Source organism: Bidens hawaiensis, unplaced genomic scaffold, assembly GCF_021521415.1.
Source record: "Bidens hawaiensis isolate Kalapana, Puna unplaced genomic scaffold, B.hawaiensis_p1.1 tig00021988_1, whole genome shotgun sequence".
Classification (NCBI taxonomy): Eukaryota; Viridiplantae; Streptophyta; class Magnoliopsida; order Asterales; family Asteraceae; genus Bidens; species Bidens hawaiensis.
The window spans coordinates 101,862-118,895 of NW_027493402.1; the positions used below are offsets into that span (position 1 = coordinate 101,862).

Here is a 17,034-nt window from a genome sequence, read left to right on the forward strand (position 1 = left end):
CGACAGTCGCCTGTTCCTTTCAGATTTCTCAAAGCACTTTATCACCAAGACTCAAGATGATGACATGTGTTCCTTTTCAAGAATGTCACACTTCTCTTTCAGTTAAGCCCTGAGGCATATTCTCTTCATCCAATAACACATCAAAAGGCCCCATAGGCACCAAAATGCTCTCATCTTGACACACCATAAACTTAAATCGTTCTTCTGTTAAACTTATACATGATTGTTGCAAATTAAATAGAACAAGACGTAGAGGTATCTTTGAGCAAACTGCGCTGAAGCTCTTATACCAACTGTTATAGAATTAAGTAGAATTTGATCAATAACACCGAAGAACACACTCAATCTATGATTATGAACATGGACAAAAACTCAATGAAAACCCAAATTGACTTGGGCTAATAATAAAACATAAATGAAAACTTTAAACATAAACAATAAAAATTAAATAAATTATAAAAATTATATATAACCTTAAGAAACTACAATAAAACTGATAAAAAGAGCAATTTGACATAAAACTTATACATGTAAATTAACAAGTAAGAAGTAAATAAAAAGTTGTACTTTCTCAAAATATTTCTAGAATAACAAATTAATGAACATACACAGTAAAAATCCCATGAAATATGCATGGTAGGTCTGCGAAGGATGGGACGAGAACAAACATTTATGTCCATACGTTAGAATCCAACAAATGTATACCATGTTTGATTTTGTTCTTGTAACAACTGTGCTAAAAGAATACACATTTATAGGTATGTTACGTATGTATATATGTATTAATCGAATACATTGTCAAGTGCTTCCATGTTTCTTCCTTCCGACCATGTTTTGGTGATCTTCGATATACCTGGCCTGATGTATTAATAAAACCCAAAGACAGCAAAATAAACAGTATATCAGAACAAACCGGCTAGTCGCATTTTATAGCTGCATAGAGGTAACGAACAAAGAGCAACGAGGCATGGAAACCCACACTTCCAATTAGTAGAAATATGCCATAACTGACACAAGCCATGTACCCAAAGAAAAATGAGGTTTGCATGAAACCACTCATATCTGATCTCTGGATAAAATAATAGATGCAATAACCGTATATAAAAAATCCTGTTGACCCGCCACAGAAAAATGACCTGTGTCAAATAAACAACTCTTATTAGCTCAGGCATTGGATACGATAATCACAAAAACTAAAAAACGTACCTCCACCACCACTCATGATCTTCAGCAGCCAATTGGAAGTATGTCAGTGCAACCGACACTAAAGCAGTCATGATCAAAAGCAGAATGAAGACTACAAACACAATACTGTAAAGTGCGTACACGCGAAAGCCCCAGACACTTGTAAATATGTAGTAAAGCTGAATATATATAACACTGAAAGGCAGAATACCAGCTAAAGCCATCTGAGGAACAACGCCCCTATACCAACGGAGCCGAGGAACCTCTTTAGGACACTTGGCGGTTCTACACGGAGCTTGGAAATCAGTTGCTCGGTTTTTCCCAATAAACCCTCCTAAAAGAAGCAATGGTGATGCTAAAAATACCGACAAAACCGTTAATATTACTATTCCTCTTAACGGCAATGCAGCAGTTGTTCCGTAAACGACAGCAACACTATTTAGGAAAGTAAATGTAAGAAAGAGGGGCATAAAAAATAGCCCTCCGGTCAGCATTAGGTTCTTCATCTGTCAAACAAATAAACTAAGCTTATTAATTGAATAAAGGTTAACAGATTATATGTATGATAAGTTCACATACCCAATGGATTCCTTCAAGTTGATAATAGAGAGAAACAGATGTATATCCCGAGACTACAGATGCAACTGCATATACAATAACAAGTGCATTCCAGAATACTCCTCGAGCATAGGGTGGAAAGAAACCTAGGAGGCCGAGAAAAAGAATCGATATGATGCTGCAAATGTAATAAAATGAAGGTTACAACTTACAAGATTAATTTCTGATGATTGCACAGAATATTAAGTAAAGGTTAAAACGCCTACAGTACAAGCAAGTGAGTGCCAGAACCAAGCGCAGCAGCAAATAAAGACTTGTGTTTTGGGAATCTAAATACATCACCATGGATGTTCTTCCAACCGGTCTCTTCATGATTTTCAGCTTCCACGTCACGTGCGTAGCTTTTATATTTTCATGCAAAATAGGAAATTTAGAATGAGATTAACATATTGGTAAAGGATATAATTGTGTTAGGTTTATAGTAATTATACTTGGAAATGTCTTTGCGAAGGACTCGCACATAAAACGTCACTAGAAAAATTGTCAGAATGATGAGCGTGATTGAAGAGAATGTAAGCGAGTGATGATGAACCGGTAACTGGTGTGGTAAAATTGAAGAATCGATGTATTTCTCCATTCTGTTTTCAAAAGTCTGATCTGTCTTCTTCCACCTAACAGAATATGTGAAGCTGACATTAACTTCTTTGTCCTCTGTCATGAATGCCAAGGATTGAGTATCTGCTCGATGAACGACCTCTTTAACACGGTCCTTATTGTAGAAAACTTCAAAATCAAAATGTGTGTAAACGATAGGTACGCTATCGATTGCTTCATTTTTATAGTTGTTTCGCATCCATCCAATGAAAGCCCATACAGGCAAGTCATCAAAATACAACTGCATAAAGTAATCCTTCGCGATTGCACTTATAAACTTAGAAAGTCTCTTTTGCTCAGTGTCTTGTTGCATAACACTTCATAATCTTTATCCACAAGGAATTCAATCTTGTATGGAGTTGAAACAAGCCGATCCCCGTTCAACATTTCACCTAGATTAAGGTTTTCTTCTTCCACAGTATCTGTTATCCAATAAACAATTAGTGCAAACTTAACAAAATACCAAAGAAAGATAAATATATCTCAAAAAAGAATTACCTGCAGAGCAATAGGGAAGATCATAATAAGAATATGTTTCCCTGCACACAAAATAAGCATATTTGTATAACCTGTAGACACATGATACCTTCTACATATTAAATATATATTTGGAGAACTGAAACTCACAGGGAATTACGGTATGGACCAATTCTATCGGCATAGAAGGGGACTATATCTCCTTTACTAAATCGATTATTAGAGGCATCTGATTCTGCTTGACTTCCAAAGCAGATCAAATGAAGAGCAATAATAAATAGCATTTTAGGTAATCCCATCAATCTTATTATACTGAGAAAAACAAGTGAGAGTATATAAGCAACTAACAAATAAACAGATGTACCCAGTAATATCTCACTGAGAATATATGAGTAACTATGATCTACCAAAGCAAGGGGTGTTCGGAATTCAACTCAGATTCGAAAATTTTGAAATTCGACTCTATTCGAATTCGCATGTCAAGGTTGAAAATCGGTTTTCAAAAATTTGATACAAATTTGAGTTCAGTAATCGAATTTGAAGCGAATATGAATATATGATTTTCAATTTGATGTGATTCGAAATTTGAATTCATAATACATATATATATATAGGGGAAAGTTAACGTACAAATGAAATTAACGTGTAAACTGTGAGAATCAAGTAGAGTAATTATATAATTACTCTATGATGTAATTACATAATTACTCTACTTATATATAATTACTCTACTTGATTCTCACAATTAGCACGTTAATTTCATTTGTACGTTAATTTTCCCCTATATAAATATTAATATGTATATACACACACGCATAGGGATGAGATCGGTACCAACCGGTCCCGGTCCCCAAAAATCGCAAATTTTTGGTACCGGTACCGAAATCTTTGGTTCGGTACCCTACCAGTATTGAAGGTAAAAAAATCGGGAAATACGGTACCGGTACCGGTACCGATACCGAAACTCAAAACTTTGGTACCGATTCGGTACCAAATCGGTACCGATTTCGGTACCGGTACCAGTACCAGTCCCGAATTTGCTTCTTCTTCTTCTTTTTTTTAATATTGATTGTTTCTTAAGTTTGTAGATCAGTAACATAGTTTATTATTTAAAGTGAATTTGAATTAAATCGAATTTATTCAGATTCGAGTTTCAATTATGATTTGAATCAAATTTTAAACTGGGCATAAAATTCGAATTCGGATCCGAATCGAAAAAAAAAATCTAAATCGGATATGAATTCAGGTATAAAATATAAAAATTCAAAAAAATCGATTCGGCTAATTCGAGAATTCGTTATTTGATTCGTTGAACACCCCTAACTAAAGTTGAGGCTAATAAATTAATAACTATGATCATTAATTCATGTAACTAGTGAAATTTTAGACCGAACAATGTTAAATCCTCGTGTTTGTTAATCCTATCATACGGGATTGCTATCACAAGAGGCTAAAGTCAACCACTTGTTCTACTGAGTTCAACTAAGAACTCGATAAATGAATCTAACAATTGCAAGTATATTTCAAAAATCAAGCTGAATCATAGCGTCTAGATATAAACAGTTTAAAAGTGATGAAACTAACATGTTAGCACAGTTGAGATAATCGAATAACACAGCTACAATGATCAAGTAAATTTGAACAACGTACAATTGAAAGATCAGTGAACTAGAGAGATAGAACCTTTTGTGTTGACCTGATGAAACTGGTCTTCACTGATTGAAAGTTTCGAACCATAAATGGTGTTTACTTGGAACTGGTCACTGGAGGAGACTTTGACTTCGACTTTGAACTGTTTAAGTTGAGTTGTGTGCTCGGTGGTTAACTAACTTTAATAAGTTACAAAATGGTCCTTTGACTTATGCTTGACATGTAACTTAAGGCTATAAGTTTTCTCAAATTGTTTACACGTTTTCATCTATATTAAGGCATCTTATATGAGTCATTTGATAATATGTGATTTGGTTTCCAACGAGATTTATTTTGGCATCCTACGAAATTTACTTTGGCTTTCGACAAGATTTATTTTGGTTTCTGACAAAATTTTTATGGATCTGACGAGATTCTTTTGGCTTCCGATGATATTTTTGGAAAAGTACCAGATGTAGGTTGGTTAAAAATCCCATCAAGTAATGATTAAAATGTGATCAAGTCGATATAGGGTTGACATATAGTGAATTGGTTGGTTAAATACACACTTTGTCGACATTGACCGGTCAAATAGATATTTTCAGTATCAGTTATTAATTTATATATATATATATATATATATATATATATATATATATTTGCAAACACTTATTAACATTTTTCAAATGAACATAAAAGGATATTATATAAGATAATTCATGACAAGTTTGGTAAAAGTGTTTCTGTTTAATAACATACGTTAATTTAAGAATTTTCTATAAATGATATGATAATAAGAAAAAAATGTGAAAATTATAACAATACCACCTTAACGGGCAAAACGGTTAGTACGGAAATAAACTAGGGTGGTTCGGTAATCTCTAAAGGGGTGGTTGGAGGAGATTAATAAAGTCCAAGGTTTAGTTCGAATTACTTGGAGGCTAAGTTCGTTTATTATTATCTGTTTAATTTTAAATGTTTAGATAATTCTGTTTCTTATTTGAGTTTGAGTAGGACTAGGTTGCTGGGTAGTATATAAGCCATCTATGTTTAGTTTATTTTTATAGTAATCGTATCTTGTTTTTCAGTTTAATAAAAACAAAAGAGTCAATCGCCGATCAATCTCAGCGTGTTTATGTGTTTGTGTATGCTTCCAGTTTAACAATTGGCATCAGAGCATACTTACGATCAAGGGGCCAGAGCAGAGTTCAATTGAAGAAAAGAAGAATCCAATTGAACCCTAATTGGAAATCGTGACTAACATACCAGGCGGTTCGTTTGAAGATTGCACAGCAACAAAAACCCAATTAATTCCGAAGATGGCAGATTCTCATATTGCAAGTGGGATTAGGAAACTCAACCAATCTAACTATACGACCTGGGCTACGTGTGTGAAGTCGTACTTGCAAGGGCAAGATTTATGGGGAGTCACAAACGAGCCTGATACGGAGTTGCCCAGGATCGATACGAATGGAGCGGTGCACAAGTGGAATGTTAAGGCGGGCCGAGCAATGTATATCTTGAAGACGACAGTAGAAGAAGAGATGTTGGAATATTTCCAAGAAACCGAGTCTCCTAAAGTTGCGTGGGATACATTGGTGAATCTTTTTTCTAAGAAGAATGACACCCGGCTTCAATTGTTAGAAAGCGAGCTGATGTCATTGTCTCAAGGTGAACATTCAATTCCACAGTTTTTCAGAAAAGTGAAGACTTTGTGCAAGGAGATTGGTGAGTTGGACCCACAGTCTAGAATCGGAGAACCTTGGATGAAACGAATCATCGTCCATGGTTTGAAACCGGAGTACAGGACCTTCGTTACCGCAATCCAAGGTTGGCCAACCCAGCCTACTTTAACCGAATTTGAATACCTGTTAGCGGGTCAAGAGGCACTAGTAAAACAGGTCACCGGGGTTTTGGTCAAGAACGATGCCGAGGCGCTTTATGTCAAAAAGGGTAAACATAAACAAAAGTATAATCGGTATCAAAACCGAAACGGTGACAAAGGAAGAAAGGTGGCTGAGAGAAAACAAGGGTTACGGAAAAGAACACAAGGTCGGGGATAGGAAAACAAATAAGAATAGCAAACGTTTTCCATGGAAGTGTCATAAGTGTGGTGTTAGAGGTCATATGGCAAAAGATTGTTGGGAAGAACAACAAGAAGAAGGAAATCATGCCGAGGTTGAAAACGAGCAAGCGTGGGATGTCGAGGCCCATGTAGCTCAAGTTGAAGATGTGGTAGCACTTACGGTAACCACCGAACAACAACTGAACAGCCTTGACGAGTGGATTGTTGACTCGGGATGCTCCTACCATCTTACCGGAGATAAGAGTAAGTTATCCAACCCGAAGAAGTACGAAGGAAGCCGGGTAGTTGTAATTGCGGATAACTCGAGACACTCGATCTCAAACATCGGTAACGTTAATTTTCCTTATAAACATGGCCAAAACGAGTTAACTCTCGATAATGTATATCTTGTACCCGGGATGAAAAAGAATTTAATCTCGGTACCACAAATAACCGAGACCGGGAAATATGTTTTGTTTGGGCCCAATAGGGTGTAGGTGTTTGATAAATTCGAGACGAAGTCGAAACCAATGTTGGTGGGGCGAAAGAAAGATACTGTGTACGTGTTATCTGTTGAATCAGCCTATGTCGAGAAGACAAGAAACCAAAGTAGCACGGATCTATGGCATCAACGACTCGGGCATGTCAGTTATGACAAACTCGAGTTAATGACAAGAAGAGAGGTAGTGAACGGCTTACCCAAAATGAATTTTTCCAATGAAACGGTGTGTGCGGGTTGCCAATTTGGTAAGGCTAGTCAACAACCTTTTGAAAGATCGAAGATGAAAACAGTTAAGCCTCTTGACCTTGTCCACACGGATGTGTTTGGCCCGGTGAAACAAAAGTCCCTCGGTGGAGCGGGGTTCATGATCACTTTTATAGATGATTATTCTCGGTTAGTTTGGGTTGATTTCATGAAGGAGAAAGCTGAGGCGTTTGTTGTAACATCGTGAAAATTTCGAGTTCAAAATATTAAGTTTTACAAACTCTAGGGACTGAATTTGCCAAATTCCAAACCTGAGGTTTAAAAATAAAAATTTTGATTTCTTGTCCTATCGCGCTACGCGACGGGACAAAAGACAGGCCCATCGCGTACCGCGATGGGGCTTGGTCAAAGCTTCTGGAAGAGGTCAACAGCGATACGCGATCGCTGCTGAACCAACGTCATCGCGTATCGCGATGACGTGGTCTGACAAGTTGTGACACGTGGCACACGGTGGCATCGTCTGCCGCCACGTGTTGCCATGCGGCACAACGCCTGTAACGTGTCGCCACGTGGCAGGTCTACGTGGTGACGCAGAAGGCCTACGTCGCGATACGCGACGGGCCTGACCAGGAGGTCATCGCGTATCCCGATGGGCTCCGAAATTTTGTCTATAATTAGCAGGTCCGTGGTCTTCACATTTCACATCAAAATCACACACACAACTCCCTCTCTAACATCTCTCTACACCTCGATATTTGTACCCTCGATCTACCTCGATAAACGTGCCATAATTCCTCGATAAGCGTGCCCAATCCATCGATTTCCGTGTCGACGTTACCTCGAAGTGCGTGCTACCCTCCACCCACATACGACCAAGGAAGGTGTTTGTTCTCAAAAGGCGTGCCAAAGAAAGGTGTGTCCAAGTTGATCGAGAAAGTGAAGCGGCGTTGGAGTGCTGCTCAAGTTCTTAGGGTTTCTAAACGCCAAAAAGGTTAGGTGTAATGACAAATGTATATAATATAAGATTATATTAAAGGCTTAAGCCTAAAGTTGAGGTTATATTCGATACCAAGATAAAAAGATAAATAAACATAACAAAGAAAAGAATAAAAGATTGAATAGTTGATAATATATATGTGTGTAAGTATATATTATTCTTTGTTATGAAAATATTATTTAAGCAATAATAGTTATTCTTAAATAATAAAATAAAAGAATACGTTTCTTGGAGAAGAAGAAATGTCGGGTTTTATATATAAACTAAAGATTTATAATTACTTTTTAACTAAAGGTTTTCAAGTAAAAGAAAATTATGAACTAAAGGTTCATCGAGGTAGAGATATAAAATAAGACTAAAGGTCTTAAGTCGGATTGTATATCCGACTAACAAATGGTTATACTCGTACTATAGGTGCGAGATAGCAAGGGAAAGACCCTCGGACGGTGTTGAAGCCGATCCCAAAGAGAAAAGGTGAATACGTCCCCAAACGTTTATAAACTTGTTTTCAAAGGAGTCAAACATGTTATATGAAAATTGTTTACAAGGAACTATGTGTTCCTAAAACCGTTATAAATAAGAGTATAAGCCTAGCTCTCAGGCTGCAGTATATGTGTGTCTGGATCCTTACATATGTGGTAGTACGCGGTGGGCGCATCGCACCACGCTTGGTCGTAGGACGCTCTCCTATAGGAAGCACGACCATGTGTATACTTACGGGTACTTAACTAAGTCGAACGCTGCGGTGTTTGCTGAGGTAACCTAGTGTAGAGGCTCGATTTTATAATTGTGTTATTTAACTTTGTTATTCCTAAGCCACGATGGGCCGAGGCAGGCGTAGTCTCGAGGGGTAATAAAGTAAAAGAAAATGTTTTAGCGTCAGCGTGTTCACCAGCATTCGTTGCTGACGTATTTTATTTACATTTTGCAGGTGAACAACGAGAGCGCTTGGAGAGACAAGGTGCTATGAATATCCAATGGCTCGAATTTGTTTTGTATAAACTTAATATATATAAATGGTGGTTTTGTAAAAACAAGTAAACTTAATCGGGAACCTTTTATAATCCCGACTTTTGTATATGTAAATATTTACAACTTTAATCCACATGTTTATAAGTCTTCCGCTAAATTAACACAACTCTGTTTTATTTACAATTGTGGTACCAACTGTTGATCGTACTCCTAGGCCCAAGATGGGGGTGTGACATTTGTGAAATTCAAACTGTTTAAACAGGAGGCGGACGGGTTACCGGGTTGAAAATAAGAATGTTACGGTCAGATAACGGCGGGGAGTACACGTCACGGGAATTTAATGAGTATCTAAGGTCGTGTAATATTGGTCGGCAGTTAACGTGTTCGAATACACCGCAACAGAATGGTATCTCGGAACGTAAAAACGGACACCTAACCGAAGTGTGTGGAAGTATGACGCACGGTAAAAACGTACCTGGAAGATTTTGGGCTGAAGCGATGAAAACCGCTGAGTATATAATCAATCGCTTGCCTCAACAAGGACTCGATCAGGTGTCACCATACGAACTGTTGCTGAATATCAAACCCGATGTAAGTTACTTAAAAGTGTTCGGATGTGTTTGTTATGTGTTCATACCGAACCACTTACGACACAAGTTAGAGAAGAAGGCCGTGCGTTGTATCTTTGTCGGGTATGACCAAGAGAGAAAAGGATGGAATTGTTGCGACCCAACTACCGGAAGATGTTATGTATCCCGGAATGTCGTCTTCGATGAGAATTCCTCTTGGTAGTCACCGGGAAAAGAAGCATTACCGGATACAGATCAGTTGAAGGCATATTCAGAGTCCTCGATGAACAAACTTAATGAGTTTGATAATAGTGAGCTGGTGGAAATTGAACAAACAGAAGCCGAGTGTTCTGTTAATGAGGAACCAAGGGTCGAAGAAACCGAGGAACAGCCCGTGAGACGTTCGGGCAGAAGCCACAAACCGAACCCCCGGTACGCGCATTATGTAACCATTGAAGAAGAGGTGAAAGAGCCAAAAGACTACTTTGAAGCGAGTGAGAAGCCAGAGTGGGTAGAGGCTATGAAAGCTGAGATAAGTGCACTCGGAAGCAACGAAACGTGGGAGTTGGTTCCAAGACCGGATGGAGTAAAACCGGTAACGTGTAAGTGGGTATATAAGATCAAGAAGAAAGCGGACGCGACGATTGATCGGTATAAGGCGCGGTTAGTTGCGCGGGGTTTCTCACAAGAATATGGTCTCGATTATGATGAGACATTTAGCCCCGTTGCTAAGCTAACCACGGTTCGGGTTTTGTTAGCACTTACGACGAGTCTTGGGTGGAGTCTAGAACAAATGGACGTAAATAATGCATTCCTATATGGTGATTTAAATCATACAATTTATATGGAACAACCCATCGGTTTTGAAGAGAAGGTCGTGTTCGGTTATGTATGCAAATTGAAAAAGGCGTTATACGGGCTCAAGCAATCACCGCGGGCGTGGTACGGTAAAATCGGAGAGTTTCTCAAGCATTGCGGATATAGAAGTACCGTTGCGGATGCGAGTTTATTTGTCAAGCAAGACGGGCCGAATATTGCTATATTTTTTATCTATGTAGATGACTTGATTATAACCGATAATTGGAAAGAAGAAACCGAGCAGCTTCGAGTTAACCTTAGTACTCGTTTTAAAATTAAGGACCTGGGCAGATTGGGTCATTTTTTGGGTATGGAGATTGAATACTCAAGTACTGGATTGGTATTACATCAAAAGAAGTATATGTTAGAGTTGTTGCAAAGGTTTGGAATAATGCCAAATTCAAAATTGGCAACAACACCCATGGATGAAAATTCTCGGTTGTATCAAGAAGATGGAAAGGAGTTGGAAAACCCGACTGAATACCGACAGATTGTAGGTAGTTTAATCTACCTAACTTTAACGAGGCCGGACATCGCGTTCGCGGTTGGTGTCTTAAGTCAGTTCATGCAACAACCTCGTCGTCCACACTTGTATGCGGCTTATCGTGTTCTAAGGTATGTGAAAAATTCGATCGGGCTCGGAGTGGAGTTTAAAAGGGAGTCGAGTACCGAGTTAAATGGGTTTTGTGATGCGGATTACGCGGGAAATCCAAACACAAGAAGGTCGACAACCGGGTTCGTGTTTTTCGTTGTTAAAAACATGGTGTCTTGGTGTAGTAAGCGACAACCAACGGTGTCGTTGTCGAATACCGAGGCGGAGTATAGAGCCTCGACAATGGCAGCTCAAGAGTTAGTTTGGTTGGTTCGACTACTTGGTGAACTTGGGCAGAAAGTTGACTATAAAGTAAAGATGTTTTGTGATAATAAATCCGTGATTCAATTGGCCGAAAATCCCGTGTTTCATGCACGCACCAATCACATAGAAGTGCATTATCACTACATATGTGAAAAGGTGTTAAACGGTGAAATCGATTTAACGTACGTGGATACGAAAGAACAAGTAGCCGATATGTTGACTAAGAGTTTGTCTGAAGTCAAAATGTTGAAGTTTTATTCAAGTATGGGAATGAAGAAGGTTGGTATTGAGAGAGAGTGTGAAAATTATAACAATACCACCTTAACGGGCCAAAACGTTTAGTTCGGAAATAAACGGGGGCGGTTCGGTAATCTCTAAAGGGGTGGTTGGAGAAGATTAATAAAGTCCAAGGTTTAGTTCGAATTACTTGGAAGCTAAGTTCATTTATTATTATCTGTTTAATTTTAAATGCTTAGATAATTATGTTTCTTATTTGAGTTTGAGTAGGACTAGGTTGGTAGTATATAAGCCATCTATGTTTAGTTTATTTTTATTGTAATCGTATCTTGTTTTTCAGTTTAATAAAAACAAAAGAGTCGATCGTTCGATCAATCTCAGCGTGTTTGTGTGTTTGTATATGCTTCAAGTTTAACAAAAAAAGATGTTAAATTTGACGATTATATAAAAGTATGATATAGTGCATTTGGGCGGGTGTTTTGGTGTTTGGTTTTCTAGCTTCTTGCTAGTCTTTGGCGTTCAATAAAATTGGTTGTTCAAATAAATAAATAAAATATTTTACTTGGGCCAACCAAACATTAGCAGGCTAAAAATGAGGTAAGCATGTGCACGTCAATGCACACCACCAGCAAATACAACCAACAATGATCATTAATTTCTTGTAGTTTCTTGTTTCAAACAAACTGAGGTTACAATCTTAACCTCAGTTTCTTGTAGTTTCTTGTTCGATCAATCTCAGCGTGTTTGTGTGTTTGTATATGCTTCAAGTTTAACAAAAAAAGATGTTAAATTTGACGATTATATAAAAGTATGATATAGTGCATTTGGGCGGGTGTTTTGGTGTTTGGTTTTCTAGCTTCTTGCTAGTCTTTGGCGTTCAATAAAATTGGTTGTTCAAATAAATAAATAAAATATTTTACTTGGGCCAACCAAACATTAGCAGGCTAAAAATGAGGTAAGCATGTGCACGTCAATGCACACCACCAGCAAATACAACCAACAATGATCATTAATTTCTTGTAGTTTCTTGTTTCAAACAAACTGAGGTTACAATCTTAATAAATACTAAAACGTAGTTAATAATGTAGTTTGACCTTTAATCTTGGAATCTAGTTTGAAGATGAGAGTAATATTGTAATTGACAATGAGTGTTCCTTCATATATAAACAGCAGGCATTACACTTGTTGATATCAAACAATATGGGACAACCTGAATCACCTGATCAGCAGCCTCGGTCTCAACCCGATGAGCCCCTAAAGATTCAGGTTTCTGACACTCCCCAAGCTGATGATCATAGTCAGGTTCAAATTTTTAATGACTCTAAGCCTCATTCTCCTCACGCCCCCGTTAGAAATGTGCAAGTATTTGCGATTGTCTTGTTAGGTGTAAGAGTGGTTACATGGCTGTGTCTCTTAGCGTCACTCATCATTCTAGCATCCAACACTACTCCAACCATTTATACGGAACTTTTTACATACAAATTCGGGTTCAACGATTTCCATGCTTATCAGTAACTCTCTTTCTCTACAAATTAATAAAAGAAATAAATTCATTATAAACTCGTGCTTTTTCGAATGATCATATATTATTTGCAGGTACATGATGTCCGCTATAGTGATAGGTTTTGCATACACATGTGTTCAAGTAACCTTTGAAGTCTATCAATTAGCCACGGGTAAAAGTCTTATAACAGGCAAATGCTCCCCAAGATCATCTTTTATGGTGACAAGGTTAATTTCTTTTATTTTGTTGTTATTTTTTTACAAATGAAAGATTTCATTTAAATGAGTAGTGTTTACATCAAAATAGAAGGCAAACGGGCAACAAAATGTACCGCTAGCCTTTCTGAATAACAATCTAAATCGTTTAAAAGTTTAAAAAACTTTATTATTATCATATTGTGTATGATAAGGTGTACACAAGGATGAATATATCATATATGTGTTCTGTCACAAACCTGTATCGAATTAAATTAAACTCAAACTCTAAGACCACCGGGAATTGGAACAACTTACAGATTCAATTGCAAATATGTGATTAATTCCTAAACCAAATCTTCACCAAAGGGATGATCGAGATTACAATGAGTCAAAAAATAAAGAAAAAAATTACAAACCAATCTCTCAAATGAACACTCATATTACAAAACAAGAATCACCTAACAATCTAGAGAAGATTATGAACGGGCCCTAGATTCATTGATGAACACAAGAAAATAAGAGTAAAACAAGAATCCTTTTAAAAGTATTCATTCAATATATCCACTCCTAATTATCAGCTGTCTGGTCCAGCGCTCCATCTTCAAGTATACTACAAACAATATTTCAAGTTACCAAACAAACTCAAATTTGTTAATGAATTGACTACCTTTTAGCATGTTCAAAGAACTGAAGAGTGTATTATGTGTAAGACCAAAACTATGAGGCTATCGTACCAAATAATGTTTGTGCAGCTAGTTGTTTGTTAGTTTGTTTTGTATGTTTTTACTCGTAAACTGCCAGTTTGTTTTATTCCATGACAATGCTATACTGATTAAACGTTATTTTCAGATTCTATTATGCTTTCTAGCTACTGGTGTTGGTGCGGCATTTGGTGCGACAGTTGATTTAAAGAAGAAACTTGATTGGATTGATGACCTTCTTTTGTTAATAAATGATGGGGATTCATTTCTGACTCCATTTCGACCAAAGCTTGATAACTTCTTCAACGTGGTTTATGTTTCGGCTTCTTTCCTTGTTATTGCCTTCTTGAGTTCAGTAGCTTCTTCAATTCTATCTTCTTTGGCCCTTCAAAAGAACGGATCATTTACAACCTTTGTCTGTCTTGCTTCTCATGTTAAAGAATAATTCAGATCATGCGAGCCGTTGAATGAGTAGCCATTGAGGAGATTTGCTGGTTCCAGGCCGTTGTGGGAGTCTTTAGGTGATAGTAATTCTTGAATAATTATAGGTTGTTTCATTTCTGTTTTTTTATTACCTTTGTTGTAAGTCTCATGTTTATTTAAGCATTGTCTTTGCGATCAATAAAATCACCTTGTTCATGTTGATGTGTATGTACATGTTCGGATCGTGCATCATGTTTGATCTCAAACCCATATGAAATCTGGCCATTGGACATTTGGACTCAAATTAACTGATTGACATACTCGCTTTTATGATAGGTTCATCTTCATTTCAAAATAACGCCTCTTTCTCTTTCCCCCTCTCTCCATAGTCGTTCTTTATACATAAATGACCTCGTCACTTGAATGATAGTAATTTTTGTTTCTTAAAATTTCATGTTAGATTCTTGAAAGCGAGCTAAAAAAGATTCCAGGTAACTAACTGATCTTCAAAATAGCTCGATTTTGGGGGATGAAAGTGATGCATGCGTTAGCGTTTGATTTTTCTTTATTTACTTAAAAGTGGTGGTTGGACTAAAATAAGTACCCTCAGCTGCTGAGACTGACATTTAACGGATAAACTGGACGATAGCCATAAGGACTCAAATCGATAACATTCTAAAACCTGAGGCCTGATAAAAATGAGAATTCGTACTCAAGTAGATAGAGTGGCCAAACCAGCTTAGGGACTCAAACCAAAATTGACTAAAAAAACATGTTTCATAGAGCTAGGTTCACTTTTGAATATCCGGTACCTATAAGGTTTAATGTCGATTCAACAATTTAATTTGATAGCTAATGAGCTAAACATTGTATTGAAAAACAAAAACAAAAAACCATGTATCATCATGATCAACTTATTACTGCAGCTTTAGCCTAGATAAATAAAGAAATTTTTAAAAAATCATCGATTTTAAGGTTACATAACGGATGCCTTTGGTTGCTAAATTTGGCTTCAAGTGATACTGTTACCACTTATTTGCAAGGGCTCTAGAAGAGATAACCGAAGAAATCACTGAACAAAAGCATCCAATGAGAAGAAACACTGCTGATATATTGGCCAACATGCAATATTTTCTCATTTCCGAACGATAGTCTTTGGCATCATAAACTTTGTCGGATCCACCGAAGAATTCTATGTTTTGAGCACCGTCGTTTGTTTGAACGGTTGCTCCAAATAATGCTCCAACAGCCGTTGCTAGTAATATCATGCAAATCTAAAAAATATGTAACGGAACAAAATTGTTAGCTTGATATATCATTAGAATGTAACATGGCAGTATAAAGTAATACTATATCATGCATATTGATCATAGACTAATTATTGATTTTTTTATACAAATAGGTAATAGGCTAGCAGCTACACTTCTGTTTGCTTTTGTAAATTTTTTTTGTTTTAAGTCAAACTTAAATTCAGATAGGAAAAGTTTAATAGAAAGTAGCATGTTAGTAGGTACTAATGGTGATCAGCAGCACGGATTTGTCGATGATAAGATTATCTTTCGGTTAGATCCGTTGCATGTGGTTATAGAGCAGTATATTATAAGAAGGAGAATATATTTTAGAGGACTTTTCACAATTTATTTTCGTTGTAATTTAGTCATAGTCCCGTGATTTACTTCAGTAAAAAGTTCGGTTAGAGAGGCGCATGTTATAAAGGGTTAGTGGTACAGCTTGTTGGTTTCATTCTATTTCAATGAAAAACTACTTAAACAGTACTGGAAAATATGCGCTATATAATAATAGTCCGCACTTCTTAAAAAGTTATTATTTTTTGAATCAAATGTTCCATATAATTCATGAAAATAATCTATACACTAAAATAGTGCCAGTAGGTTTTTTTTACAGTAAAACTAAGTTTTTAAATATTACATTAATAGATATTGAGGTTATAACATTATTATTCTTTATAAGTTAATTCTTTGGTATTGTAGATAAATCAATTATGTGATCAATTCCTATTCAGAGTTTTAAATAGGATATGACGAAACTTGTCGCCATAAAATTCAAACGCGAGGAAAGCTCTATTGTTGATGAGTCGTTTCTTGCTGAAAAAGAAGTACATAGCAAACGGAACCTGCAAGAAGGTGTAACACAACCCGACAACGGTTCCAAAGAAGACATACCTGCAAATGATGATTAGATTTTAATGTTATAAAAACTGCAAGTGTAACAAAAAATATAAAAATAAAAATAAAAATTCTAAAGGCCAAGGAAAGAAGTGGTTCATACTGATATGTTTGAACCGACTTAAAAGTGAAGGTTTCGCGACCTTGACCCCTGTCATAGGTTACACTATTAGACCTCAAGAGACCCATTGATATCACAAGTGTAACCAATGTGGTGACTCTTAGTGTTAATGCTGCAATTGGTAACTTTGATGCTTTTG

General features: G+C 36.8%; 1 protein-coding gene and 1 pseudogene across 2 annotated transcripts; one reads left to right on the forward strand and one right to left on the reverse strand.

Annotated features, from left to right (window-relative positions):
* Positions 1 to 916: 916 nt before the first annotated feature.
* Positions 917 to 4,629, reverse strand: LOC143564318 (transmembrane 9 superfamily member 4-like; annotated as a pseudogene). The gene is made up of 8 exons (XR_013140848.1): positions 4,525 to 4,629; positions 3,025 to 3,186; positions 2,896 to 2,936; positions 2,235 to 2,819; positions 2,010 to 2,144; positions 1,765 to 1,921; positions 1,207 to 1,691; positions 917 to 1,136 (listed from the first exon to the last, which is right to left on the reverse strand). The product of XR_013140848.1 is annotated as a transmembrane 9 superfamily member 4-like (transcript).
* Positions 4,630 to 5,822: 1,193 nt separating this feature from the next.
* On the forward strand, positions 5,823 to 6,566 carry LOC143564329 (uncharacterized). The gene has a single exon (XM_077051640.1). The coding sequence runs from the start codon at positions 5,823 to 5,825 to the stop codon at positions 6,564 to 6,566; it is 744 nt and encodes a 247-aa protein (XP_076907755.1).
* The last annotated feature ends 10,468 nt before the right edge of the window (positions 6,567 to 17,034 follow it).

What these genes read in the sequence shown, in the direction of transcription:
- LOC143564329 (XM_077051640.1), top strand. Translation starts at nt 5,823, where the DNA reads ATGGCAGATTCTCATATTGCAAGTGGGATTAGGAAACTCAACCAATCT.